At 39.4% G+C, this 22574-nt stretch overlaps 1 protein-coding gene across 5 annotated transcripts in view; it reads left to right on the top strand.

Moving 5' to 3' along the window:
• The window catches only part of CEP128 (centrosomal protein 128), a 221658-nt gene that overhangs the window by 192744 nt on the left and 6340 nt on the right, over positions 1 to 22574 (top strand). For 4 of the 5 annotated variants that reach the window (XM_083375272.1, XM_083375274.1, XM_083375273.1 and 1 more), the window contains 3 exons: positions 3192 to 3305; positions 4709 to 4811; positions 19510 to 20037. The exons of the other annotated variant lie outside the window; for it this stretch is intronic. In XM_083375272.1, coding sequence (XP_083231398.1) covers positions 3192 to 3305; positions 4709 to 4811; positions 19510 to 19616 — 324 coding nt within the window. In that variant the 3' untranslated portion in view covers positions 19617 to 20037. Of the gene's footprint in view, positions 1 to 3191; positions 3306 to 4708; positions 4812 to 19509; positions 20038 to 22574 lie in introns of those variants that run through there. 5 annotated transcript variants of the gene reach the window in all.

Below are 22574 nucleotides of genomic sequence, written 5' to 3' on the forward strand. Positions count from 1 at the left end.
GGCTACTGCTAAGCTTGTAAGCCGCCCTGAGTCTTCGGAGAAGGGCAGGATATAAATGGAATTAAAAAAAAAAGATATGATAAAGATACAGTATATTTACTGAGATAAATTCTTCAAACCTTACTTTCCATATGATGACATCCTGGAAGTCTGTAGTCTCATAACTGGTATTCTTTATCACACAACTACCAGCAAATTCAATAGGAAAGCAGTTGGAATATTATCATTTGTTCATTAGCCTGAGTAAAACTGGCATTACATGAAGGAGTATATTCGTGTCAGATGTTTAAAATGTAGACTAAGTACTATATATATGAATGTACATATTTGTTTATTTACTAAGGCTTATTCTCATCTAAAACAACGTTATGGGTTATACTCTGCCTGTTATATAATTTAGATTGAAACATAATATGAATAAGGATACTCCCCATCCAAAAAACCCCACCCATAACATCATACTTCATAAGCCTTCAAAGGCTCTTCAGAAGAGCCAGATCTTAACTGCTTTTCAAAATTGTAAGAATGATACTGCCCTTAACTCCAGGCTCTGTGCTGTTCCAGAGAAGATAAATGTAAAGGCCAATTGCACCTGGAGGTTTAGTAGCAACAACTGTTGCTCCTTAAATAGTGACGTAACAATAATGAGTTGAGCCTATTATCCCTCAAGGTCACCACATTTTGGATTAGTTTCAGCTTTCAAGCAGTCTTCAAGTTTATTCCCATATAGAATTAATTGCAACAGTCCAAATATGAGCTAACACAGACATGAATGACAGGCAGCATTCTCCCTATCCAGAAAGGTTTTAATACAAGATAGAACTGTGGAAAAGACTGTCTTGGTCACATTCTTTAACTGCTCTTCCAGCAGAACTGTGAGCCCAAGAGGATTCTAAGGTTGTGAATTTACTGTGCACAAATAAGTGCAAATCTGTCTAGGAGCCCAAGCTCTGAAATAAGCCCCAATATCCTGTTATCTGTGAAACAGTGTTCATGGTGACCTGCAAACCCTCCTGGATGGCAATTACCATTCCCCCTTCTAGGCACATACATCCATGAAATATGGATGGGCATATTTTGAGATGAAGGCACTCACCATCTTACCTATCTAGGTCTTGCTAAGCCAAGTCCACTGTGTCATGATCAAGTCATGGATGAAAATAATTGTACAGTATCTGATATTCAAAAGTAATAGCTACGGCCCAAAATTCCCAAAAGCCCAGCCACATGGCTCCTAAAACAAAGCCAGGAGGCTGGAAGTGGGGCTCATATCTACAATGCCCATTTCCCTAGAGGTTCTGTCCCCCACCATACTGTATATTTGTGGTTTTCACTGCTACTTTTGCTCTTCAGCCCTATTTTTACATATACCCCAAAGTATTACATCTATCTGTCTGTCTGTCTGTCTGTCTGTCTGTCTGTCTGTCTGTCTGTCTGTCTGTCTGTCTGTCTGTCTATCTATCTATCTATCTATCTATCTATCTATCTATCTATCTATCTATCTATCTATCTATCTATCTCCTTCACTAAGCCTATATATGCTACTTACATTCAGGTTGTTTTTGACTTAGCCATTCAGCAGCCATCATACATCTCAAACACCCCACTGAAGCACCAACAACCATAGTTAATCTTTCAATCTTTCCATCCAAGCCCAATATGGCAACTGCAAGAACTGGGACTCCCACTGAACTCAATCAAGTATTCAGCACTGCTTCTACTACCACTACTGATCGGAACATCCCCAAATCCCACTTCCAGTTGACTCTCAGGGCATTCTCCTGTCTTCAGACCACCACTTTCTCCTTTCCTATTGGCATTTCACCCCAAAAAGAAAAAGTAAAAAAAGTTTTCTCTGACAGGATGCAAAATATATCCTTTTTAGTAAGCCATAGAGCAGGCATGCTGGCTGAGGAATTCTGGGAGTTGAAGTCCACAAGTCATAAAAGGGCCAAGTTTGAAGACCCCTGCCATACAGATTTGGACTGATCTTCAGTAGCAAAACTGACATTCATACAAACCAGGGAAAAGAATTGCAGATAAAAACTTTCTATTCCTGCTAAGACCAGATTACCCCTCCATAACTCAACTGTTAATGAAAAACAAGAACTGGCAATGTATCTTGGGACTTTTAATCTGTCCACTGCAGAAATGGTTATTTGGTCTCCCAAATCCATCCTAGTTTGTTCTACTCAATCTTGACATTGTTCTTTGGTACTGTACACAGGGTAAGCAATTTTGGGGGATTGAACACAAAGAAGGAATTTTGGGAAACCGGGCTGGACATGCTCAAAAGATCGCTGTATGTGCACTCTGGTAGTCATAAGGCATACATTTAGCAGATTTACACTAACTTGATAAGATGCTTTCTACCACTCTGCTAAAACCTTTGTGGATATCATAGCATTATTGCAAATATAACAGAGACTGCAGCAAACCAATTTTGTATGGATTTTTAATTTTAATTTTGCTTTAAATAGATAGGGCAGTGAGCCTAGCTAAAACTTTTGTGAATATCATAGCCATTATTTGCAAATAAATATACCAGCGGCTGAAGCAATCTAGCTATATATGGATTTTTAATTTTAATTTGTTTTAATAGATAGGGCAGGGAGCCTAGCTTAGCACCAAGAGAGGTTTCGGATGAAAATTATACCAATCAGAGAGGCTTTTCAAGTAGTTCTTCCTAAAATTACAAACCATGCTGGCTCAGGAATTCTGGGAGTTGAAGTCCACAAGTCATAAAACAGCCAAGGTTGCCTACCCTGGGTCTAGTGGTTAAGGCACCAGGCTAGAAACCAGAAGTATGTAAGTGCCAGTCTGCCTTAGGCATGAATGTCAGTTGGGTGACTATGAGTCACTCTCTCTCAACCTAACTCACCTCACAGGGTTGTTCTTGTGAGGAAAAGAGTAAGAAGTATTAGGTATGTTCTCTGCCTTCAGTTATTTATAAAAACAATAAAGGCAAAATTTAAAAAAAAAAGAAATGTTTAAATTATAATACTTCAGTATTCACACATGAATTCTTTCAAAATTTCATATTAAACTGCCAAATCTCGTAACAACTTTAATTATTTTGAGGCCCAATGGGTCCAGGATAGATACAGCTTATTCTGCTTTATCTCAGAATGATCCTTTGACCTTTTTTTTTTACATTTATGAGATAATTATTGGTAATGTTCTGATTTCAGAATTCTCACAGTCAGAAAGAAATTATCGAAAAACGATACATTAAATACAAGGAACTTGTGGGCTCATTACAGCAGCATCTGGAAGATTTAAAACACAAACTTGAAAGCTTCCAAGTAAGTTTGTTTTCTCTTCAAAGTTTGTCTTCTCTGTCTTTCTATGCAGTTATTCAAAAAAATTACCTCTAATTGCTGGGACTCTGGATAGTGCATAATCACAGAAGCAACATGCCAATTTTAATAATTGGCTAAAAAGATGTCAATTTGCGTTACAAGCTCAGACCGAAGATTTCCAAAGGTCAATGTTCTGTCTCCATTGGTAACCTGGTAAGTTAATAGATGGGGCATAGTGGAACTATTAGTCTTTGGAAGAATAGAAGGGCACCAGAAGACTAGAGCAAAGTCTTTTAAAAGTTAGGGCCCAACAGGAATTTGGCAAATTCACAGCCACATTTGTAGCCATTGTCACATTAGTTTTCAACTTCTGTACTGGAAGTTTCTTTCGCCTTCCCCTTCTCTTTCTCTCTCACAGTCAATATAGACTGATGGAAAATAAGGACTATGACTTATGTCAGCTCCTAAAGTGGGAAAGTATTGTTTCAGGCAGCACGAAGATATATAGAGGTAAATCTATGGTCTATCAGCTTCGTATTTATACAGAATAAGTTCTCTATTTGTTATGCTCTACTTGTAAAAGTCTTATTTTCTTCTCAATTAAAGTCCAATTACGTTTGAGGAATTAAGCAGGGGGATTTTATTTACGTTTGAACAGTAAAGGAACTAAGAGAGCTCAGAAAGTCTGGCTCCATACTAGGTCAGGGTCAGGGCTTGCCCATCGTTAGAGACAACACCACTACCTCATTTAGACACACATACAATACACATAATTTTTTTTCCATGTTTGTCAAGTCCTTCTCTGCTAGTGGAAAAAAGTCAAAAGCCTATTATCTATTTTTAGGATAATGCACTGGGAGCTTTTAAATTATCAAAGGTGGAAGATCAGATTAAGCTGTTAGCATGGAGACGGTATTAATAGAGTGTCAAGCATTTAGCTCTTAAACGCCTTTGTTTTCTTTCCAGTCTGAAATAAATCCATTGAATTTATTTATTTATTTATTTATTTGCAAATGCTTATTTCATGCTGCAACAAAGCAGATAATTCACGGGATGCCACTTTACAAGTTTAAGGACTTTGCGTGGGAACAACAGAGAGGCCAATTCCTGTTTATGTGCATTTTAGCAAGGAGGGACAAGAGCTCCCAGCAGTAAATAAAGAAGATGACCTTTCCCAGAATTCTTAAATGTTGTTGACAAAGACACGCAATCTGGACGGAAATTATATGTAATGGTAACTACTAGATTTACATTCTGAACACTGAAACCGGATTTTACCAGTTTAAAATAGTACTCTCATAGTCATATAACCTGGCTTGCGGTTATTTTGAATAACAAAAAAATAAAAGGAAACATAATCAACATCAATCTTTTTCACATGAAAAAATTTTTCTTCTCTCTCACAGGATAAGAAGTCCAATACTGATTTTTCTGCTATTCAGAGTATACCTTCCAAATGGCAAAGCAGCAGTAGTTTTATGACCAGCTCCTTGCTTTCTAAGTCTGAATGTAAGAATTGAGATTTCATTGAGAATCCTTGTAAACCTTTCAGTGAAGTTAAGCAATTTGTTTGGGAAACCAAAAACTTTCTTTTTGGTGCACTGAATTCCTTACTTTATTTGGTTACTGTAATGAGAAAATAATTCAAGGTTCCACAAATGAATGTAGTTTTTTTCAGCAATTAAAGTATATAGACATGACTCAATCCTCATTGAAAGTAAAGAATGATTTGAACTATCTGGTATCCTTTTTTAGTTCATGAATTGAAAACAAATCATGTTTTTTTTTCTTGGATGTATTGTCTAAAACAGCGTTTCCCAACCTTAGGAACTTGAAGATGCGTGGACTTCAACTCCCAGAATTCCCCAGCCAGCTATGCTGGCTGGGGAATTCTGGGAGTTGAAGTCCACGCATCTTCAAGTTCCTAAGGTTGGGAAACACTGGTCTAAAACATTTGTCTGGAAAATAAATGTACATTTTATGTTTGTACATCCAGGGCTACCATCTTGGGTTATTTTCAATTGAACAGAACAGATAGTATACTTCTATAAGAAAATTTTAAACTGTAGGACTCTTGCCAACTGTTATTATCAAAGTTTTCCAAAGACCATCAATATCAAAAATCTTTATTCAAATTCTAGGGGGAAAATAAAAGATAAACACATTGATAAAAGGCCTGTGCAAAATGTGGTTTGCTCTTGGTAAATAAATACTGAATGTAAGACTTTTGTTTTAGGTAGTTCATAATAAAATAAGCAATATTAGCAAAATAAATAATTTATTTTTAATCACATGAGATTTTGCTGAATTTCTGTGGCAGTCCATGTGTATCATGCTTGTGTAATGAATGTAATTCAAGAAGAATTCATGCAATAGTTGTGTTTAAATCTCTGCCATTTAATCTTTGCCTACCATGTCATAAAAGGTAAAGGTAAAGGTTCCCCCGCACATGCATGCTAGTCGTTTCCGACTCTAGGGGGCGGTGCTCATCTCCGTTTCAAAGCCAAAGAGCCAGCGCTTGTCCGAAGACGTCTCCGTGGTCATGTGGCCGGCATGACTCGACGCCAAAGGCGCACGGAACGCTGTTACCTTTCCACCGGAGTGGTCCCTATTTTTCTACTTGCATTTTTACGTGCTTTCGAACTGCTAGGTGGGCAGAAGCTGGGACGAGTAACAGGCGCTCACTCTGTTACGCGGCACTCGGGATTTGATCCACCAAACTGCCGACCTTCTGATCGACAAGCTCAGTGTCCTAACCCACTGAGCCACCATGTCATACAATTAATTAAATCCATATTTTCTATCAGGAGTATTCTTTGGTATAAAAATCTAGCTTCTGTCTGATGTTGGCTATTTTTAAATAAAATAACATCAAATTTTTATTAAGTTATAGGCACCCCCTAAAAACTGCTTCAGGAAATAACGTGGTCTTATTTCTGAAAGTGAGTCAAGCAATTATCAGACTTTGCTTCGCTTTGGAGCACTTCACTACAGGAGAACTCTGAGAGAGGTTTCTTCAAATTTTGTAGAAGACTGAGCATTTCAGATTGGGCAGTGGTGGCATTGTGTGTCCAAGATGGCCTGGCTGGGCAGCTACAGTGAATGCTGTAGAGTATGTACTAAAGCTGCCCAGCCTGGATCCTCATTCTGATCACTTGCAAAAGTTGGATGAGCAGTGTAAGAGGATCCCAGTTTTGGCAAGCACTTGGTAAAATGTTGCTGAGTGGCACATTCTTTATGCTTCCAAAAAATCTTCCAGACTGAGTGTTTCCTTTGCATAATGCAGGCATTTTCACAGCACACTTTGAAGCTAACCAACTTAAAGCCTCTTGGCATATGGCAAAGTATTCCATGTTTGATGGTTCAAACTTGCAGGGTGAATTGCAAGTAATCCAAAACTGCCCTGTCTTGAAGATTTGGGAAATGCTAGAGGAGGATTGAGGCAAGCTTTGTCCTGCAGCATAGTTTCAAAATGATTCAAAGTCACCGAAGGTCTTTTGCTGAGGCAAACCAGGTAATCTTTTTTGCTTTAGCAAAGCAAATCAGGTGATCTCCAAAGTCTGACTCTGTTAATCAAAGCATATCTAGTCCATTTCATACAACATGAGTAACACAATGACTGAATTGTTTAACATCAATACCTTCCCATCATCCTATGGTAACAGCATCACACCCTTCTGGAAGAAATATAGAGCAAAAGGCATGGAATCCATCAGTAAAGGACAATGCAAAAGAAACTGGCATGGATCCCCTTTTCTCCACCAAATTAGTGTACAGAGAAACTGGAGAAATGAATACTTGCTATTTTTTTTTCCTGAAGAAAGAGAAAAACAACAATTTCGTAAGGACAAGCAATCCTTTAGGGCAGGGATAGGCAACCTTGGCTCTTTTATGACTCGTGGACTTCAACTTCAACCGACCAGGTGGTTCCGCCCCAGGCGCCTAATGGACCCTGATCAGTTCCAGATGGCACTTGGGTCTGTTCCTATCTCCCTCACTGACAGCTTGGCCGACGCCTTAGTGGATGCCTGGGAAAGGGCTGCCACTGAGGCGCTCGACCGTGTTGTCCCCTTGCGACCCCTAACCCGACGCAGATCCCGGTGGGCTCCATGGTTTTCTTTGGAGCTCTGGGAGATGAAACGTCGGAGACAGGGTCTAGAGTGCTGTTGGAGATCCAGCCGATCTGAGCCTGACCAATTGCGACTAAGAGCCTTTACAAGGTCTTGCTGCAATGAGGACGGCGAAGTCTAATTACTTCGCTACCCTCATCGCTTCCGCAGATAATCGCCCAGCCGCCCTGTTTCGGGTTACTTGCTCTCTCCTTCATCGGGAGGAGAGGTAGGATCCCTTGCAGGGACAGGCTGAGGAGTTCAGTCATCATCTTGCGGATAAAATTGCTCAGATTCGGGCTGGCTTGGACTCTGACTGGACAGAATCTGACAGGGAGGATTCGAGTGGTCTTGAAAGTGTTATCTGGACTGAGTTCGATCCTATGACCCCCAATGAGGTGGACAGGATCATGAGGAGGCTGAGCTCTACCACCTGTTTATTGGACCCATGCCCCTCCTGGCTGGTTTATGCAGCCCGGGAGAAGACACGAGGCTGGTTCCAGGCAGTAATAACTGCTTCTTTGAGCAAGGGTGTTTTCCCTTCTGCCTTGAAAGAGGCAGTGGTGAGGCCCCTCCTCAAGAAGCCCACCCTGGACACAGCGATTTTGAATAACTATCGTCCTGTCTCCAACCTTCGCTTTTTGGCGAAGGTTGTTGAGAGTGTGGTAGCGCATCAGCTCCCTCTGTTCCTGGAGGAAACTGATTATCTCGACCTGTACCAATCGGGTTTCAGACCTGGGCATAGCACAGAGACGGCATTGGTCGCACTGGTGAATGATCTCTGGCGGGCTCGGGACAGGGGTTGTTCCTCTGTCCTAGTCCTATTAGACCTTTCAGCAGCTTTTGATACCATCGACCATGGTATCCTACTGCAGCATCTCGGGGCTGGGAGTGGGAGGCACTGTTTTACAGTGGTTCTCCTCCTACCTCCTGGGCCGCTCGCAGTCGGTGTTGACAGGAGGACAGAGGTCCACCCCGAGGTCTCTCGTTTGTGGAGTCCCTCAGGGGTCGGTCCTCTCTCCCTTCCTGTTCAACATCTACATGAAGCCGCTGGGTGAGCTCATTCATGGGTTCGGGGTGGGGTATCACCAGTACGCTGATGATACCCAACTTTTTCTTTCCACCCCGACCCAACCCAGTGATGCCCTCACCGTGATGTCCCATTGCCTGGAGGCGGTCCGGGTTTGGATGGGGAGAAACAGGCTTCGTCTGAATCGTGACAAGACTGAGTGGCTGTTCATACCGGCATCTCGGGCTGACCAGCCTTCTCCATCATTATCAATAGGGGACGAGTTATTAACCCCCGTTGACAGGGCTTGCAACTTGGGCATCCTCCTGGATTCACGGCTCAGTTTGGAAGATCATATAGGAGCCGTGACCAGGGGGGCTTTTGCCCAGATTCGCCTGGTGCACCAGTTGCATCCCTATCTGGACCGAGATGCTCTATGTACAGTCACTCATGCGCTCGTGACCTCCCGGTTAGACTACTGCAATGCCCTCTACATGGGGCTGCCCTTGAGGACCACCCGAAGGTTTCAACTGGTGCAGAATTCAGCCGTGTGAGTTTTGATGGGAGCTTCCCGATACTCCCGTGTAACACCTCTTCTCTGTGAGTTACACTGGCTTCCAGTTGCCCTCCGGGTGAGATTCAAGGTGCTGGTAATGACCTATAAAGCCCTAAATGGCTTGGGTCCGGACTATCTAAGGGAACACCTGCTGCTGGCATCATCTTCCCATTGTCCTGTGCGCCCCCACAGGGAGGGCCTTCTCAGGGTGCCGCTGGTTAATGAATGCCGGCGGGTTATTCCCAGGGGAAGGGCGTTCTCTGTGGGTGCGCCTGCCCTATGGAACCAACTACCCACAGAACTTAGGACTGCCCCCAACCTTCACTCATTTCGCCGGGACCTGAAAACTTGGCTCTTCGATCTGTTTGGTCCAGACTGTGGGGTTGTTAATTTAACTGGGTTTTAGATTTACTCTTGGGGCTTGAATTTAATTTAATTGTTTTAATTGTTTTTAATTTTTGTATTCATGGTTTTAACTGCCCTGTAAACCGCCCTGAGTCTTATGGGAATAGGGCGGTATACAAATCCAATAAAATAAATAAATAAACTCCCAGAATTCCTGAGGCAGCGTGGCTCAGCTTGGAAATCTCTCCCTTTCCCCTCAGCATGGTTGGCTCAGGAATTCTGGGAGTTGAAGTTCACGAGTCATAAAAGAGCCGAGGTTGCCTACCACTACTTTAGGAAGTGACTGTAGCACTGAGAAAACCCCATGGGAGGAATATTCTCATGAGGTTACCCTTGGGATTTAATGTAAGCATAAGAAGTCAGAGAGACTATGAAAGGCAAAATTTTGTCACATATCCTTTGCCTAACTATGTTACAAGAAAACAGAGAGTGCATTGCTTATACAGGATTGTATTTGTTTTCATATTAAGGGGGAGAGAATGCTTGTGTAGAGATAATGAGCCAAACAGACATCAGCAGTTTGCATGCACATGATTTTATTTTGGTTTATTAAGTCCCCTCCCTTCCAATTCCCAAAAATAAATGAGATTATTACAGTAATCATCTTCTGTTATTAATTAATATCTCACCAATAAAATCAGTAGTAATTCTTTGAGTGAGAAATCATGTTGAAGTGATACATCTAATTAATATAAAATTAAATGACAGTCTCCAGATTTTCTGGTCCACAGCTCAGGGTTAAATTTCTCTGCTCCACTGCTAACAGTAAAGCCATAGCTCTGTAATAGTCATAAGTTCAGCAACAAATCATATGCTTTACATGCAGGGCCAGATGCAATGCCCAGATTCTCACAGAAACCCCAGAAAGCTGATGCCAGGTATAAAGCTGGTGCCATACGTTGAATTAGATGGCATAAGGTAGTTTCCTACATTTCCTATTCTATTCTATTCTATTCTATTCTATTCTATTCTATTCTATTCTATTCTATTCTATTCTATTCTATTCTATTCTATTCTATTCTATTCTATTCTATTCTATTCTATTCTATTCTATTCTATTCTATTTGGCCATCGCACAATGCTTGCTAGAACAGATGAAAAAGGACTCACTCCTTGGCAATCCAAGTAGTTAATGACATCTATTCTTCTTCTGTTATCTACACAGATTTTATCTGAAAGCAGGTCTCTAAAGGCCAAATATGGTTTATAACTTTCAGCTTTTACTATAATCAGAAAACCTGTTAAAATAATTTAGAAGTGTTGATTGATTGCCAGCAGTACTTTCTATTAATTTGCAGTTGTTGTTAGCTGCGAATTCGTGTCTGACCCATCACGACCCTATGGACAATGTTCCTCCAGGCCTTCCTGTCCTCTACTATCTTCTGGAGTCCATTTAAGCTCACGCCTACTGCTTCAGTGACTCCATCCAGCCACCTCATTCTCTGTTGTCCCCTTCTTCTCTTGCCTTCAATCTTTCCCAGCATTAGGCTCTTCTCCAGTTTCAGACCTGGGCATAGCACAGAGACGGCATTGGTCACACTGGTGAATGATCTCTGGCGGGCTCGGGACAGGGGTTGTTCCTCTGTCCTAGTTCTATTAGACCTTTCAGCAGCTTTTGATACCATCGACCATGGTATCCTACTGCAGCGTCTCAGGGGGCTGGGAGTGGGAGGCACTGTTTTACAGTGGTTCTCCTCCTACCTCCTGGGCCGCTCGCAGTCGGTGTTGACGGGAGGACAGAGGTCCACCCCAGCAGTACTTTCTATTAATTTGCAATTGTTGTTGTTAGCTGCGAAGTTGTGTCCGACCCATCACGACCCTATGGACAATGTTCCTCCAGGCCTTCCTGTCCTCTACTATCTTCTGGAGTCCATTTAAGCTCACGCCTACTGCTTCAGTGACTCCATCCAGCCACCTCATTCTCTGTCGTCCCCTTCTTCTCTTGCCCTCAATCTTTCCCAGCATTAGGCTCTTCTCCAGTGAGTCCTTCCTTCTCATTAGGTGGCCAAGGTATTTGAGTTTTAGCTTCAGGATCTGGCCTTCTAAAGAGCAGTCAGGGTTGATCTCCTCTAGGACTGACCGGTTTGATCATCTTGCAGTCCAAGGGACTCGCAGGAGTCTTCTCCAGCACCATAGTTCAAAGGCCTCAATTCTTTGGCGCTCGGCCTTTCTTATGGTCCAACTTTCACTGCCATACATTGCAACTGGGAAGACCATAGCCTTGACTATACGCACTTTTGTTGACAGGACGATGTCTCTGCTTTTTAGTGTGCTGTCTAGATTTGTCATGGCTTTCCTCCCGAGGAGCAAGCGTCTTTTAATTTGTTGGCTACAGTCCCCAACTGCAGTGATCTTGGAGACCATGAAAATAAAATCTGTCACTACCTCCATTTCTTCCCTATTTGCCAGGAATTTAGAGGGCCGGATGCCATGATCTTGGTTTTCTTAATGTTAAGTTTAAACTCAACTTTTGCACTCTCCTTCTTCCCCCGCAACAAGAGGCTCTTTAGTTCTTCTTCACTTTTTGCCATTAGAGTGATATCATCTGATATTTGCAGTATCCTACTATATAATGAACCACTTTTATACCTTTATAAATAAAATAAAATAAAATAAAATAATACTTAGTACTACACTTAAAAGGGCAACACCATTCCATTGCAAGATCTCTATGCACTGGACTGGACTGCACCATTAATACTCAATGGGAGTGAATGCAAAGAATGAAACTTGTTTTGAATGGCTCAGTGAGAATTAATCTCCAAATTGAACATGGCACTTATTTGATGGTCTCTATTTTAACATAGGATTTTTTTTTCAACAAGCAATCATTCTGCATAATTTTTCTTTGTTGCACGACAAATAGATACAAGAATCTAATGTTAGATGTATTTCATGACATAGAAACTTCCATCTACTTTAATTATTAATGTTGAATAGGATTTCACATCTTTTTCTTAACATCTGGAAACCCAAAGGTGTTTTTTCAAAAGGCAACTGGACTTTCTTTGTTTTTCCTTAAAGACATTTCACTTCTCATCCAAAATGTTTCTTTAGTTTTGACTGAATGGTGGAAAATGTCCACTCCATTGAATGTTCTCCACCATTCGGTCAGAACTGAAGAAGCTTCTTGGATGAGAAGTGAAATATCTTCAAGGAAAAACAAAGAAAGTCCAGTTATCTTTTGAAAAAGTACCTTTGGGACAACCATGATCTGAATGACTGAGAATCTCCATAGACCTCTGGAAACATTTATAAAATTCTGCATCTTGCTTATATGGTATTACCGTATTTTTAATGCTAAACTATTGTTGACATTATAATAATGAAGGTTAATGAATGTAAGGATCTTGCTTTCACTATCTTAACTGTGATCATAGACTTTCAGTCCTGTGCTGGCCACTACATACATCCTTCATATCAGGGAATATGCTACCACTGGAGGATTTGAAGATGCCTTAAATTCTTTTATTTAGGGAGACTTCCTTTTTCAATTATGTTTAAATGACTGGTGCATTCCAGACATGTATACACACATACACACACACACACACATCAAGAAGAGTCAGAAAAAATACTGCTAAGATCTCATTTACAAACTGCAAAATGCAGAAAGAGAGAGAGATGTTAACTTGAGAGTCTTTGCTCAGATTCATAGTTATGACAGGACAATGAAAACTAAATACATCCCCTGGTCCACGGTATTGTGTCTTTGCTTCATGTGTATCTTTGTATGCCAGAATTTAATCTTTATACTCACTACAGGGTATATTTTATATTCATACCCGTCTATTTAAAACATTATTATGGGAGCTAGCGTGACTAAATCATTTTGTGGAAAAGTAGTTTATCTGACAGCATAATTTAGACAGGAAGGTGCTCATCAGAGATTTAATTTACAGAGGCAGATTTATTTTCAGCTGACACTTAACAAAGTCTGCCAAAAGGAAAAAGAATGAGCCACTGCCTCTTATCTAGGCGTTGATCTTAAGGAACTATTTACAATAACCACTGGACTTTCCGTTAGTTTTAGATTACAAACCGATTAGCATCTGCAGATGCTTTGCATTAGTGTTATAAATGTATCTCTTTCCTGTTTGTACGGTTTTTATCTTTTCAGTGACTTGACAAGCCTTTTGCCAGAAGCCATTTTATTCCAAGACTTATCTATTGTGTACACGTAAATCCTCAACATACAACCACAATTGAGCCCCAGATTTGTGTTGCTAAGCAAGACATTTGTTAAGTGAGTTTTGCCCCATTTCACGACCTTTTTTGCCATGTTTGTTGAGTGAAACATTGCAGTTGTTAAGTTACTAACATGGCTGTTAAGTGAATCTGGCTTCCCCATTGACTTTATTTGTCAGAAGGTCGCAATAGAGGATCACTTGACCCCCTGGGACACTGTAACCGTCATAAATATGAATCAGTTGCTAAGTGTCTGAATTTTCATCATATGATACAATACGATACAATAATCTTTATTGTCATTGCCCCATACAGAACAACGAAATTAAAAAATCCACATCAACCCCACAAAACCCAACAAAAACAACAAAATACATATCAACATACCACCCACCCCACATATACACATTTAACCCCTAGAAACACTCTAACACTCTAAAAACTAAATACAGAAGTTCTCTCAGAAACTGCATTCTGCTGCATTCAAAGCCAAAACCGCTTTTGGATAAAAACTATTTCTCAAGCGGCTAGTCCTGGTCTTTATGACCCTATACCTCCTTCTAGAAGGCAGAAGCTGAAAGAGATCATTTCCGGGGTGTGTGCAATCCTGCACAATCTCCACAGCTTTCTTATAACACCTGGAGGCATAGATTTGATCTAAAGTAGGAAGAGTACACCCAATTATTCTCTCCGCAGTCTTTACGACCCTGGACAGCATTCTTTTGTGGATGCTGCAGTGGTCATAAGTGTGAAAAATGGTCATAAGTCACTTTTTCAAGTGCTGTTGTTAACGTTGAATGGTCACTAAGTCAACTGTTGTAAGCCGAGGACTACCTGTATACATGTAGTTAAACCTGAGACCTTTGCAACCTGCGTCTTAAGACCTTGAAAATCTTTGTAAAGCAAAGTAGCAGCAATTGGGCTCACAGCATTCAAGTTATGCTGCTTATTCACAGCACATTTTACTTATTTATTTTATTTTGAATTCTGCCTTTGTTATTTTTACAAGTAACTCAATATGGCCAACATAGCCAACATACCACTGTTTCCCCCACAACAACCCTGTGAGGTGAGTTGACCTGAGAGAGAGAGTGACTGGCCCAAAGTCAGCTAGCTGTCTTTCAGGGCTGAGGTGGAACTAGAACTCATGATCTCCCACTTTCTAGCCTAATGCCTTAACCACTAGACCAGGGGTCTGCAACCTTGACAACTTTAAGACTTGTGGACCTCAGCTCCCAGAATTCCTCAACCATGCTGGTTGAGGAATTCTGGGAGCTGAAATCCACAAGTCTTAATGTTGTCAAGGTTGCAGACCCCTGCACTAAACCAAACTGGCTCTCTAATAGAAATTACTACTAATTGTACAGAATGTTCAGAGCCTTTTGCACACATTATCTCAGGAATCATTTCCCGCTGTGCTGCAGCAGATTTGGAGTGTGTTCTAGAGGAAGTGGATCCATACAGAACATGGGCTGCATTTGTTGTTCTTGATTGCTTGCGTGAATGAACTGAAGTCTTTCCTGTTGCTCACAGTTACAGTATATTCCATAGGACCTTGTCCATCATTTCACCTAATCTATTCAGAAAACCCTAGAAAGTTTCCAAAAACCCAAATTAAAATTATATTTAATAAATTAAATTGAAAAGCTAATATTTATGTCCTTATGCTGATGATACTGCAGCAGTTGTGTGCCAAATCTACTCTACTGTGGGAAGCTGGGAGTGAGGGATGAAAGATGGTCAATTTTACCTTTTTTAAAAAGGCATGTTGTCCCTTGCTAGTAAAAAAAAACCCTCCATGGTATTATTTTATGAATAAACAAGGTAATAAATAATACAATCATGCCAAAGGTCCCAAGTACAGGAAGAGTAAGAAAAAATACTGTTTAAACCTCTGGAGACATAGTCAGAGTACCTCATAAGATGCTTGATCCAGGTAGTACTGAATAAGGCAGCTTCCTAAACAGGACAGAAGTACTCCAATAGTTTGTAAGCCAGTGAATTAGCTGCTTGAGCAACCCCATTTTTTCTCAATCAACCCAACCATGAAACTCACAGCTGGAACGTGCTATGATTATTATGAATAGCTATAGAGTGGGAAATGCTTTTTGTACCACATTATTATTATTATTTTAATCCCATTTATATCCCGCCCTTCTCCGAAGACTCAGGGCGGCTTACAATCAAAGCACAATCAATGTGCTTAGCAATAGCCTTCATTCTATGTATCTGCCTGCTTATTAGGGCTTTCGCCCCCCCCCAAGCGCCATTATTACAAAGTCAGCTTAATTGCCCCCAACAATCTGGGTCCTCATTTTACCTACCTCGGAAGGATGGAAGGCTGAGTCAACCTTGAGCCTGGTGGGATGCGAACCTGCATTAATTGCAGGCAGCTGGTGTTACTTAAGGAGGCATTAGCCCACTGCTCCACCATTATATGATATTTGTGCACCAATCTCTCCAAATTGGGACTCCAATGGCCATGCTATAGCATTCACCTGAATAAGGAACCTGGCTGGGAAAAATCCCTGTAGAATATGAGCAGTTGACTTTGCCCTTTTTCAAAGAGTGCCTACTTGAAAAAAAGTTCTAAAACAGGGGTCTTCAAACTTGGCCCTTTTATGAATTGTGGACTTCAACTCCCAGAATTCTGGCTGAGGAATTCTGAGAGTTGAAGTCCACAAGTCATAAAAGGGCCAAGTTTGAAGACCCCTGTTCTAAGAGCTCAGGCAAAGGAACCATTATTCTCAATTGTTACCAGAAGCATCATTTGATAGCTTTAGATGTCCTGTTTTATGCTTATCAAAGGTAGCATTTAGTCACAGGTAACCCTTCTTTCCCCTGGGTTTTTTGGTATACACATTCATTAGCTAAAACAACGGGTTCCAAAGGTTAATACTGTACTACATTAAGAGGATTTCCTTTTAATATGTTGTAAGTATATTTCTTTTTGATTTTATCATTCTCTTTCGGCTTCTTGTATTAGTGGAAACATAAACAGGATTTGGTATTCCATCTGGATGTTACTATTCATAAATCAGACTTTATTTCCTGTCTGCTGATAATGTGCAATGTTTAGTGGCCTTTCTTCACAATGCTGTTGAATTATTGACTTTCCATTACAATAATAGGCAATTTTCAAATTATTTATGGTAAATAGAGAATGGAAAGGAGTGGAGGGTAATTAGGACATTCATTTTGGTAGAGAAGCTGGCTTAACTTCTGCTATTTAACATAATATTCCCCAATTCCTCAGTATGAATTTAGCACCCATCTGCAATGCCTTAAGCAGGGGTCCCCAACCTGTGGGCCGCACCCCAGTACCGATCCATGGGGAGCACTCTTTACAGCACTTACCAGCTTCCTAATGAAATGTAGAGAGTAACCATTTGGGGCTTCCAATCATGTACTAGCCATATTTGATCCTGGTTAGCCTTTCAAGATTGCTGAGACTCAATTATGAATTGCCATCTGGCTGGGCTACTATTGCTAAACATTGACAGCTTCCCCACAAGTCCAGGGGGAAAAGAAAATCCTGATCCCCACATGTGCCTTGCCCTTCCTTACACTTTGATTTATTCTCTCCCCATAATGCCAAGCTTGAGTAATTCCCAACATACATAAATAAACAGCTTCTCTCCAATACAATTCCCTTACTGAATTTTACATATTATTATCATAGCAAGGTGGACTAGCAGGTGGGGCTTTCAAACTTCACTGTTGCATACTTTTTTTTAAGCAGGCTTATCAGTTGCTTTAACAACTGATCATGTATGATGTCTATTCAACATATATGTACACTAACATGCACAGATAATATAAGTAGATATACAATTGACTTAGGAACAGATTTCTTTCTTGGTGGTGGAGTAATGTCTCAGTCATAGTCAGCCTCCAGATAATGTATAAAATAGCTAATTACTGGCAGTAGTAATATGATTGAAAACCAGGAGGTGCTTTAAGACAATCCACTTGTGTACTCTTGCTTAGAATTATAAGGATGGACTGGGGCTGCTATGGTTATTGGCTACCTGCTCCATGATAGAATGAAGAAGACGAGGTGGTGCATAGAATAAAACATTGAAAGCTTTTAATATTATCAGTCAAAATATATAGAGCAACAATCCTCCATTTCTTCTTTAACAAATAGGCTTTCCTTTTCAAAAAAAGAAGGAAATTTAGTATCATGTATCATGCATGTATCACTAATAGAAGACTATGGGTTTTTAATTTATTAAATTTAATTTATATGAGTTCAGAAACAATTAGGGTTAATGAATATTGGTAAAAGCCTAAGCTTTTTTAGATGTAATATATCTCTAAGTAGTGGGCACACTACCTTTTGAATGTTGAATTAGAGAGAATCTTGGTTGATATAGTTCTTTTTATAGGGGGAAAAAAGGTGAGGTTTCTCTTTCTGTAAGTGAGTGAGTATTCTCAGATTATTAAATTGTTGAAATACCAGTAATGTACCAAACCATTCCATTTTTCTAGTTTGATTTGTTTTCTTTTGATGTGAACACAATTCCTTTTCACTACTCAGTATTGTATTGTCCAGTATTGTATTGCAGGAGCTGGGCATTATCTCCTTAATGGACAATTCTATTATTATCAAGCGGCTAAGTCTTCATAGATTACCAAGCAATAGTCATAAAAATCCATGGCTGTTTCAAATACATAATTCAATCCATGTTTTATTACATGGGAGATAAAATTGCAATATTTTACAGCCAGTGTAAACAGATTATGAGAAACATTCTTTACATAGACTGTTTTATAGAAGATAATTCCTTTCAGTATACACACAGTATTTTTTTTCTTCAGAGTTATTTCTTCCAGATTTATAATCCTATGCTCAGTCAATGAATTTAGTGGATTTACACTTGAATAGTGACATATCTGGTTACCCAATTAGTTCTAGAGTTCAAATATCTAACCAAGTATTAATTTTGTAGGAAAGTCATTGCAAGGACATCTTGGCTTTTTCATACTTTATTTCTGCTTGGCAAAATGAGAGCATCATATAAGTGCATGACAATGCCTTGAAGCTCTATCCATCATTATGCTGATCATTGGATCTTTATTACAAATTCTGTTGTTATTATGAGCTGACCATTGTGTTAACTCCTATTGAACTGAATAAATATCTTCAAATGTTTTTCCCTTATTGAGAAGAAACAATATTGTGAGAACTTGTGGAAGTTTTAGCTGTATTTTTGAAACTAAAATTCCTTTCCACTTTTTCAAACTTATTTTTGATTCAGCTTTTAGGAAAGAAAAATGGATTTCTCTAAGAATAGGGAAATTCATTGAACCTATGTTTGGAAATTGTTTTGTTCATTACACATCCACATTTCTAAGTCCTGTAGCAGATTTAAGTCTTAGTTGGGTTTAAAAACTGATTTAACCTTTACACAGCAAATATGGTTATTTACTCTATTTACTACATGTTTTCCAAAGGACATAGTAAAACCAAATGGTTATATCTATACATATATAACAGAATAGCACTCAGAAGCCAGAATTGGTTAGTGCTCCATTGACTGAGCTATAAGTTGGTTTAGGGATTTCAAGATTGTAAATAGCAAGAACTATGCTATGAAACAAATCAAGATTTGGTATAGTTGCATTCATTTAAAAAAGATTCTATAGTGCAGGGGTGTCAAACTGCCGGCCCGCTGGCTGGTTGCATCATATGGAGGCCATGCTCACCCCAGCTCTGGCAATGCAAAAAAGTCACGATACGTTGCAACACGTCACATGACGTGGCGAGTTTGACACCTGTGCTATAGTGTAACTCCAGGGATAATGTAACTCAAATAGGATACTTAACATTGCCTGGATGACATTGTTTGGGTTTGTTTCATTTAAAGATGTTGCATTTTTTTTTCTTTTGTTATTTTTTAGTAAATGATGGCTTTCTTTTGCTTTTTTTTGTAGCATTTACCAAAAGTAGTGTTCCTTCGGATTTAAATTTGGCTAAAAGAGATACCAAGAGCAGGGCTGTGAACAGGATGAAGCTATTGACAGAAAAGGAGAAGTTTTAAAGCAAGAAGATGGTAGACAAATTCACTGCAGAAAATTCAGCTCTGCATCTTTAGTTTTTGGCTGCAGCTCCAATCAAGTGTAGCCATATTTCGGAAAGCATTTGGGGAGGCCTGGTTCAAGAATTGCCAAATATTGTTACCATTCCAATTATTATTTAAAACAAGGCAAGTTAAATTTGAAGATGCACCATATGTTGTAAAATGCCAGATTGCCTGGTATTCTCTTTGGTTTCCTTCTACCAGTTCTCTAGCAGTCTTTTCTGAATATATTTTATTGAAAAAAAGAGAAATAGTGTATGTGTCCATAGACACACCTGCACACATGCTGACACAGAAACTGTTTATGCTTTAACTTCAAAGACTTAACAGTATTTTGACTGAATAGTATCCATACAATAAAATATAAATACATTTTGTGATAATCGGGAAATGCTGAATAAAAATGGTTTTGTCTATGTGTACATGTTCTATAATATTAAGAACTGTCCATACATAATAGTATTTTACAACAAAAGGTGCCTCAAACATATTATGTAATGATTACATTATCATGATTAATTATAGACATAGTTTATTTCTGTAACAATGAACTGAATTTCCTCCACCTGATCCAAGCTAACAGAAAAATATCACCTAATACAAAATTGGAGGAACTCTTTGTAATAAACTGTTTTTGTCAGTAAGCCCAAGAATAATTTTTTTTCTAAAAATTAAAACATCTTAATAATTAATGAAGTATTTTGGGTTCTATTTGTTAGAAGAGTTCAGAGTTACACTATTTAATTTTACATTATAGATCTCATTGAGACTACTTATATGTTAATAAACAAATTGGGAACGTTTGACAGGAGAGATATTTTTATATGGTTATTTAGCCTTTCAAACAAGTACTTCCCATAATCATAGCATTTTTACTCTTGTTTTATCCAGTTATTGAAAAGTTAATGGAAATATACATTATTTTGGCTATATATTATGAAGTAGTTTAATTCAGCTCTTTCCTTTTTTGACATTTTAATAAAGTCCAAAAATACTCTTTCTCTTTCCCTTCATCAGCCACAATTATTATACTAGGAGATTAGACATATTGGCCCTAATTCTCACTAACAGATGAAATGATAGAAGGTGTCTAAGCCACAGGAACCTTGAGGGGAAGTGATCATGCAATATTGGAATTCAACATTATGCAAGTACAAGTAATAGAACACAGTCAAACTAGAGACTTGAACTTTAAGAGAGCTAATTTCCATAAACTTAGAGAGAGCTTGGGAAGGATTCCATGGATGAGAATCCTCAAGGGGAAAACAACTCAAGAAGGTTGGGAAATTTTGAAAGTGAGATTATAAAAGCCCAGTCTAGCACAATACCAACAAAGAAGAAAAATAACAGCTCTCAAAAGAAACCAGCATGGCTGCATAAAGAACTCTGATAAATTGAAAGACAAAAAGGACAAGTATAAAAGTGGAAAGAGGGGCACATAACTAATACAGAATATCAGCAAATAGCCAGAGCCTGCAAAGATGAAGTGAGGAAAGCTAGGGCTCAAAATGAACTAAAACTTGCAACAAAAATAAAAAATAACAAAAAAGCTCCTTTCAACATGTAAAAAACAAGAAAAAAGTGAAGGAAATGATTGGTCCATTAGTGGGAGAAAGTGGCAAGAAGGTGACAAGCAATGGAGAAAGCAGAACTATTTAACTCATTTTTCCATCCATCCACACAAAGGGAAAAAACAGTTCAACCTATCAAAAACAGTACTGTAAAAAACAAATTAGAAAGTTAAGATAGGTAAGAAAATGGTAAGTGAGCCCCTGTCCACCCTAGACAAGTTCAAAGCACAAGGACCAGATGGATTACAGTCCCCCACCCCCCAAGGTTCTGAAGGAACTGACAGATGTGATCTCAGAACCACTGAACTATATCTTTTAAATATCCTGGAGCACTGGGGAACTACCAGAGGACTGGAAAAGAGCTGATGTAGTTCCCATCTTCAAAAAAGGGGGAAAAATGGATCTGGGAAACTACAGACCTATCAGCCTGACCTCAATACGTGGGAAGATTCTGGAAAAAATAATCAAACAACAAATCAGTGAACACCTTGAGGCAAACAAAGTCATTACTAAAAGCCAAGATGAGTTTGTCAAAAACAGATCATGTCAGACAAATCTCATTGCATTCTTTGTCCAAGTGACAAAATTAGTGGACCAGAAGAGTGCTGTGGATATAATTTACTTGAACTTCAGTAAGGCATCTGATAAAGTAGATCACAACTTATTATTTGATAAGATAGAAACCTGTGGGTTAGACAGCATCACCACCAGATGGATTCGTAGCTGACTGATCAGCCGTACTCAGAGTGTGGTCCTCAATGGAACTGCATCTACATGGAGAGAAGTGTGTAGTGGGGTTCCCCAGGGCTCTGTTTTAGGCCCAGTGCTCTTCAACATCTTCATCATGATTTGGATGAGGGGATAGATGGGGAACTCATCAAATTTGCAGACGACACCAAGCTGGCAGGAATAGCCAACAAACACTCCAGAACATAGGCTTAAGATACAAAAGGATCTTGACAGACTTGAACATTGGGCGCTATCTAACAAAATGAAATTCAATGGTGAAAAAAGTAAGGTTCTACATTTAGGCAAGAAAAACCAAATGCACAGGTATAGTATAGGTGGTACCTTGCCCAATAGTAGCAACTGTGAGAGGGATCTTGGAGTCCTAGTGGACAATCATTTAAATATGAAGTGTGCTGCAGCTGCCAAAACTGCCAACACAGTGCTAGGCTGCATTAACAGAGGATAGAATCAAGATCCTGTGAATTGTTAATACCACTTTACAATGCCTTGGTAAGGCCACATTTGGAATACTGCATCCAGTTTTGATCACCATGATATAAAAAAGATGTTGAAACTTTAGAAAGAGTACAGGGAAGAGCAACAAAGATGATTAGGGGAC

The sequence above is a fragment of the Vipera ursinii genome, assembly GCF_947247035.1.
Source record: "Vipera ursinii genome assembly, chromosome: 1".
NCBI lineage: Eukaryota > Metazoa > Chordata > Lepidosauria > Squamata > Viperidae > Vipera > Vipera ursinii.